This window comes from Trematomus bernacchii, unplaced genomic scaffold (genome assembly GCF_902827165.1).
Source record: "Trematomus bernacchii unplaced genomic scaffold, fTreBer1.1, whole genome shotgun sequence".
NCBI classification, from domain to species: domain Eukaryota; kingdom Metazoa; phylum Chordata; class Actinopteri; order Perciformes; family Nototheniidae; genus Trematomus; species Trematomus bernacchii.
The window spans coordinates 4,858,954-4,867,039 of NW_022987851.1; the positions used below are offsets into that span (position 1 = coordinate 4,858,954).

Consider the following 8,086-nt stretch of genomic DNA (forward strand, 5'->3'; position numbering starts at 1 on the left):
TCTACTGCAAGAGGACTGAAACCAGAGACCAATAAGTGGCTCTAAAATACATTTGGTGTGTTTGTTCTCCTTCTCCCTGTGCACAAGTAGGATTTCTGCACTTCAGGTGATTGGATCTGCTTTTCCATTTCTCAAGAGCCACTTTGAATCGCTTATATTTGCAAAGAAACCCTATAAAGTCAGTCCTCCAGCATAAAGTCAGATCCATACAAGCTCCAGTGTGTTTACATAACTTGACACAAACATTTTTTTGGGATGTTATGACAGGCACAAATATCTGATGTTGTGTTCGTAATGCTCTGACGTTTTCATACTGTTTTGGTCAGGACTGTGGTAATCTCTTGTGCTTAAATCAGCAGAGAATAACATGTACTGAATGCATTAACTGTTCCAGATATTCTGTATTTCATTAATCCAGTGAGAGTCATTTGAGCAAATGCCTCAGAATGATGCAATTCCCCGGGTAAACCTGCTGTGGGGTTCTACCCTGCGCCACATTTCTGAATAACACAGCTGCTCACCATGGATGTTCCTCAAGTGAGTGACATTCAAATAAAACATTTGCTTTGGAGGGATATGAAATGTAGTGGTGAGCTAAGGCAAAAACCTCTTGAAGCCATTGCATACTATAAAGCCTATGATACAGAGATGCTCAGATGAGATGGGGGGGAACACAGCTGAAGAAACAAATGCTCACTATCTGGAAATCTCACAAGTATCCGACAAAATAAGTGCGTTTACACAGCTGAAGTAGCCGCAGAAGGCTTGAAAAAAGGAGAAACAAGAGGGCCGCTCTGGTCCAATGACACCTCAACAATCGCAGTGCACAAAGAGATGAGGAACAATGAGAGGAGAGAGGTGGAGGAGAGGGAATAAACCATCCCTGACCACCAGCCAGCGTCTCGCAGGAGCTCTCACCGGCTCGTAAATTCAAGCTCAAGGTCCAGAGGAGTGCGTTCAGTCTGCGTGTCACCACAGAAATGTCTAACTCAGTCCGCACACACCAGCAGCTTCACTGACAACAACAGTATCTGGCTGTCCAGTCGTGACATGGTTCAAAACAAATGAGAACTACACAGGACAGAGAAACACAGCATTGGTGTCTTGTTGGGTTTAACTTGATGCTTGAATGAAGTAGCACTTTGTGAATGTGTAACCCTTTAATAAGTTAAAAGGAATACTTCACCCACAAAGACCATTTGTATTTGTATTTGTATTTGTGACCTTGAATTGGTGAAGAACATGTCTCATGCTTTAATGGTGAAGAAACAACCAAAATCGAGAAATATTTCAAGAGTCAATTGAGGACACTAAAGCTTTAGTGTTTTAAACAGTCTAGCACTTGCAAAGGCGCACTGCTCGTCCATGCAGTGTGTGTTTGAAATGGCACGATTTGAGAGAAAATCCATGCCCTTGAGAAGTAGTGAGTATACAACTAGATAAATGAGACTTGGATGACACGGCAAGTGCTGTCTGAGAGATGTAAACTGATGTTTTGTTTGCCGTTTAAATGGGCCCCAATTTACTCAACTTCAACAAGACTTTTCTTATTCTGATTCATCGTCCAAGAACAGGCATTCAAGAACAACAAAGTTTTGATCAATAATTCAAAATAACGCAGGATGAGTTATCGATATACACATGGTAATTTTAGGTGAAGTTGTGCTAAGATGTCCGTATGTTAGATGTAACCTAAAATAAAGTCTGCTTTGGATTTGTTTTTCTTTGATCCAGCTCAGTTGTGTTCATATTTGTCTACCTTACAGATGCTAATGGTTCTACTTTTCAACATGAGCATCTAGGCCTCAGTTTCCTGTGGTTCATTTGGAGGCAAATGAGGCTGCTGCAAGAAAAAGGGAATATCCATATTCTATGCAAATAAAAATGCCATATCAAACAAAGAAAGCCCTGTCCTGCAGGTCAGCCATTGACTAAAGCCACAGGAATCCTCAGCATGCGCCCTAAAGTCATGGCGCACAGCAGCCACCATACACTTCTCCATTTAATCTGGGTGACTGATCAGGAAAAAGCATTGATTTCATCATTCAATCATCTCAGGAGAGTCTGTCCAGTGTCGATCTGAACATCTGTGCAGCAGAGGCTCCCTGCAGAGGGGACAGGTCCTTTTTTAGAGACTGAGTGCAGCTGCAGCATGGATTTGTTGAGGACATAATACCATTATTTCCCCCCCAACACAACGGCAGCCAATACTGCCTCAAAATGGCCGAGGCTTTTGTCGCAAATGCAGGAGAGGGAGAAACATTCCCTGATAAGCACTTTGCACAACAGTGGCAGGGAGACGTCTTGTTAAAGTGTTTTGTCATGGGTGCTTCAGCTGTGTGCAGGAACACTTGTGTTTACTCTCTGGGAGGTGGCAGTGGTGGTGGTGGTAGTGGTGGGGGGGGTTTGTTTGCTCTGAAAATGGGTGCATTGTTACCCGATGACACACATGTCTGACACTGCAGGCAAAAGGACAATAACTGGTGAGCCAGCAGGGAAATAGGACATCAGGTTAGAAAGGAGTGTGTATCTGACAAATGTCAAATTGTAATAAGGACTACAAATAAATCACAATTAAGTATGAAAAAGGGGTCTGCCTGCATCACAGGGGGGCCAACCTGTTGACATACAAAAAACTGGAGTATGAAAATGCATAAATAAAGAATTTCCTCCTCTTTGTTCTGAGAATAAATTATACACACACATGATGGACCCCACTGTAACACACAGCAGGAAGTATCGGCTCCAGTTGTGATCCAGTGCAGGAGTCCTGTGTGTCCCCAAAGGCCTGACAAAGCGCCTGCTGTCTTTCATTTGATCTCTGCAGCAAACCCTGCTGTAATTCTTCCTACAGCACCTTCAGACCGCTCCAATCACATCAACAAACTGCAAATCAGAGCTGAAGAATGACCTGAAAGCAAGCCCATTAATATTTAACTGCATCTCCGATATGATGCCAGCCTTAAGGAACACGTTTGAACCCTTTGAACAATACAGTCAAAGTATTATGTAAATAATTTCATTATTATTCTGAGTAACAGAAATCAATCTGATCCCTCAATATTATTTTACTCTAGTGTGGGAAACATCAAGCGAGATAAAACTGTTATTTCCACAGAGCTTATGCCTCATGGGGATAAATCCAGGCCAAACAGATTTGCTTTTGAATGCAACACTGGCGTTTTGATCCGAGTCAGGATAGCCTGGCACAGAATGGATCAGAAAGCTGTACATACCTCAATGTAGCCGGCCAGCGCTGGAACCACAATGCCCAAAAGAAGGACTGATATCGCGGGGACTGGACCCATCTTCCAGGATCTCCGCTTCGCTGCTGTAAATAACTTGTATCCTGAGAGCGGAGTGTGAGCTGACGTCCCGGAGAATAGAGCGGGAACGCGTCCTGGTAATAATCTGATAATCTGTCCCGGAGAGCGGGACGGGTCCTGCTCCGCTTGTTTTGTTACCCGAGCTCGACAGAAACGTTGTCTGGCAGACTGGAGTCTTTGGGTCTCCTCTGGAACTGTGGGCTGAGAGTGTGGCGCCGCTGATCTGCCTCTATAAGCCCCCTCCCTCCGCTGCTTCGCTGCCCCCTCCCTCTGCCGGATCCACCGCAGAGAGCCACCGCGCCCCCCGGCGGCAGGACCGACGTAGTGACACAAGATTCAAGATTCAAGGCTTTTATTGTCATATGTAGCCTACATAGCTACAGTGTAGTTATGACAATTACATTCTTAGGTCACAGGCTCCTCCAACAGTGCAACACAATGACACAGATAATAGTGCAAGTAAATCAAATAACATAGAATATCATAGAAATTGTGCAGAATAGTCTTCACACAATGTAGGACTAATAATACTACTAATGCAAATATTTTATTAGTAGGCTACTAATAAAATATGTGCATTAGTATGAGCTCATACTAATGCAAAGGCTTTTATTAGTACTATTACTAGTAATACTGATGCAAAGGTTACTATTGGTACTTTTACTAATAGTTATACTAATACTTGTAGTAATACTAATACTAGTAGGCCTACTACTACTGCTCAAATCAACAGTAACAACAACAACAATAATAATATTAACTACTAGTACTACAACAACAACTACTACTACTACTGTACTAATAGTACTACTACTACTTCTACTACTACTACTACTACTACTACTACTACTACTACTACTACTACTACTACTACTACTACTACTACTACTACTACTACTAATGATAATAATAATATAACATAGAAATAATGTAAACAATTATAATCATAATCATAATAACAACAACAACAGTGAAATATGATAAACATAAACTACTAATAATACTCAAACTTAAAACAAAACCAATTGCAATAATGTTGGCTTACTACTTCTACTACTACTATACTGCAAATACTACTACTACTACTACTACTACTACTACTACTACTACTACTACTACTACTACTACTACTACTACTACTACTACTACTACTACTACTACTACTAATAATAATAATAATAATAATAATAATAACATAATGATAAATTATACTAATACAAATACTAATAGGCATACTACTGCCACTACTATATTAATAATAATACAAATATTATATTAAATGATTTAACACCAGTATAACCATAATTACAATAAGTGGTGAAAAGATTTAAGATACTTAAAGGTAGGGTAGGTAAGAATGGAGAAACCAGCTCGAGTGCGCTAGAATTTGAAAGTACACAACCGGAAAAAATCTGCCTCTTCCTTCAGACTTCCTTACAGAGCCCCTCCTTCAACATACACGAACGTGCACATGACCAATGAGGGCACGAGATAAGTTTGTGCACAGATGGAAGGCTGACAGGCAGGTAGGCCATCCAGTTATTTTAGCCGGGCCGGCATCAAAATGTGTGTAGGGCTATAGCGAGATAAAGTAGAAACAAAAGGATAACTTACTTACTTTGAATGGGTGCAGGCCAATATCATGCTTTTAAATGTGTACGACCATTTACATTTAGAGCTATAGCTAATAGATAGTTTGCACATCAAGAAAGTAACAATCCAAGACATCTATTCAAATAGCGAACACAAGTACAGTTATGAGGTATTCATACTTTACTTTTGGGGGGACATATTTGTGGGGGAAACTTCTGAAGCAATTGGAGTCAGGACTCAAAGAGACACGAGGAGAGCTGGAGCTTTGATGGCAAACACTGATTTGGAGCTTCGGCCGGAGAATTCACAAGACATGTCACGGGCCACGAGTTGACCACACGGTAGAGATGCCAAACAATAGGAGGCGTGTGGCGCAGTGGCTAGAGCGTTTGGTGTTCGGATCAAGGGGTCACAGGTTCAAAACCCCACTGCAGTCAGCATGTCGTTGTGTCCCTGGGCAAGACACTTCACCCCAAATTGGTACTGTGGGATTGCCCACAGTATTGAGTATGTAAGTCGCTTTGGATAAAAGCGTCTAACAAGTAACATGTAATGTAATCAATTCTAAAGAACTCCTTCTGTAGCTTGAGGTTTTAACTAGTTCGGAGTGTAATAATCAACATTCTTCATCAGCGAGACTAAACAAATATGGACCCTGAATCTAACTCGGCAGGTCTCCCTTGAAAAAGAGATCTATGATCTCAAGGGACCAATCTGGTTAAATAAAGGTTTGAAATTAAATTAAATGAACTAGAGCTCTCGTCCATAGGAAAGAATGTGCGCCAGGGAACCTACGTCCCTGAACAGTAAACTACCTCATGGCGACTTGTGCTCTGTCATAGACTGGCAACAACAATGCGCCCAAGCTGCTCCTCCTTAAGAGAGATAGCAGCAATACCCAAGGCCGTAGAACTATGCCATGGGAAAGGAGACAGTGAGAGAAGAAAATGATGAACTGTGTCAAAGGTTGAATACCTAAGCAAATTATTCCCCAACAGTTCCTCTCTTTTTATCAATTTTGATAACCTAAAAACCTATTTTAATAATAATTTGTTCAATACCATAATAAAAAAAGGGACACAAGGTCATCAATGTCTCTCTTTACCTTTGGCCTAATTGTAAAACAAATTAGTGGAAAAAATGTGGAACACTAATCCATCATCTTGAGAAATTTAGAATTAATTCAAATTAACATTAGAACTAAAGTCAGTCAAAATTGGACTTGCACGGATCAGAATCAATACACCATTTCCCCAGCTCTGTAATGAAAAGGATAACAAGATTAGGTACATTACAGGAGTGTTAAAACACCCAAACATGCACACGTATCTTATTCTAGTAGAGATTAGAGGACAGGTCTAATGTTGTGAACAAAATTATCAAGTCGAAGTTATTTATATATTTTATCTTATGTACCACATTTAATTTAAAGGGGACCTATCATGCAAAATGCACTTTTGTACATCTTTTATACATGAATATGTGTCCCCGGTGTTCCAGGGAACTCACCAAGTGCCAGAAAACACAACCCTCTCTATTTTCCTCCATACCCAAATCTCTAAAAAAGGGGCTGCAACGGATCTGATAAAAACTGATCCAGATTTGAACACTTCTATGACGTCACAGAAGTGGCGCTACGGCTATTGGGCCAACTCTCCACCTATCAGGGGAATGTGGGGTTGGGCCACGGCCGGCCATTGCCGCTCGAAAGCGCTGGAGACGCTGTAGTACATACAGGGGTTAAGTTGGGATTCGATATGTGGGGGGGCTCTGTATGGAGGTGCGAGAGGGGGGCGGAGGTCGAGGATCTCATTATTTGACCTTCAGGGATATAGGCCTACACTGTGGCCCTAAAGCAACTGCTCCATTATCTGTATCAAATGCACACATTGATGCCACCAAATGTCACAATAAAAATAGAAAGTACTACAAATAAACTGGAATTAATTTACATCTTAAATTATTAATATATATACACAAAAAAAGGTTTACAAATATCCAAAGTTCAAATTGCTTTTTTAAATCAACACTGCTCTGCACACTTGCTAAAGAACATTTGTGTGGAAATCTCAATTCATTTGTAGGGCTGCGTGAGTATGGCCAAAAGTATGGGAGTAAATCTCACTGTAAACTATTTAATCATCACCAAATTCTGTGTTATTATGACCGATCATAACTCAGCTTTATGCAGACATACATTTAGCATGGTGTACAGGGCCGGTTTTTGGCATAGGCGGTCGCCTAGGGCGCCAGATCTGGGGGGGGGAAAAAACCTTTTTGACTGTTTGCGCTCATCCTAATTTTCAGCCTTGATGTAACAACATTCATAATTAAGTAAATGTAACACCCTTTTCACCCCGGTTACACTTTTCATTTGCCCTGTACGATGGGCGCTGTAAGTGATGAAAGTGGGGGGTGTTGGCTTATCAGGCGTCCGCAGCTCACAGCCAAAGTGGGCGTGGGAGCGAGCAAGAGAGATAAATGCAATTTATGTAAACACACATTTCCAAGGCACTCCTTTATAATTATTTGGATAAACAGGTTTGAAATCATTCCAATGTATTCTATAGGACAGTAAACCAAAAATATCGTTTAAAACTTGAGAGATATAAAAATATGCATTTCTTCCTGGGGGGGAGGGGGTATACCCCCGGACCCCCCTACAGGATGTGACGTCCACACCCCAATTAAAACATGTTCATACAATACTGAATACATTTGAAGCCTTTTTGATGTATATTACCTATATGTCAATACGTTTCAGTTTTTGTAGTGTATTGGTCTTTTGAAGAGATTTTTCATTTATTCTTTATATATTCTATTGTGTATTGCTGGGATACTTTTATCTTTTCTACTGTACGATTGAAGTAAATGTGGGAAGCGTTTAACAACAGCCATTTACTTCAAAGATTTTTCTCAATGTTATTCTTATTTTTGTTAATCCTGGAAGAATGCCAGAAAAAAAGACATTCTCTTCAAGAATAAAAAAAAACATGACATTAGTAATTGTGATAACAAATTAAACAAGTTCTGGGGGCGCTGCGCTGGTAGCTCCGGGAGGGAAAAAAAACTTTTTGACTGTTTGTGCTCATCCTAATTTTCAGCCTTGATGTAACAACATTCATAATTAAGTAAATGTAACACCCTTTTCACCCCGGTTACACTTT

The 8,086-nt window shown here is 40.6% G+C and overlaps 1 protein-coding gene across 3 annotated transcripts in view; it reads right to left on the bottom strand.

The window, feature by feature from the left end:
* The window catches only part of aplp2 (amyloid beta (A4) precursor-like protein 2), a 58,646-nt gene extending 55,111 nt beyond the window's left edge, over positions 1–3,535 (bottom strand). For all 3 annotated transcript variants that reach the window (XM_034113325.1, XM_034113324.1, XM_034113322.1), the window contains exon 1: positions 3,237–3,535. In XM_034113325.1, the coding sequence (XP_033969216.1) occupies positions 3,237–3,308 (72 nt within the window). In that variant the 5' untranslated portion in view covers positions 3,309–3,535. The remainder of the gene's footprint in view (positions 1–3,236) is intronic.
* Between the last annotated feature and the right edge of the window lie 4,551 nt (positions 3,536–8,086).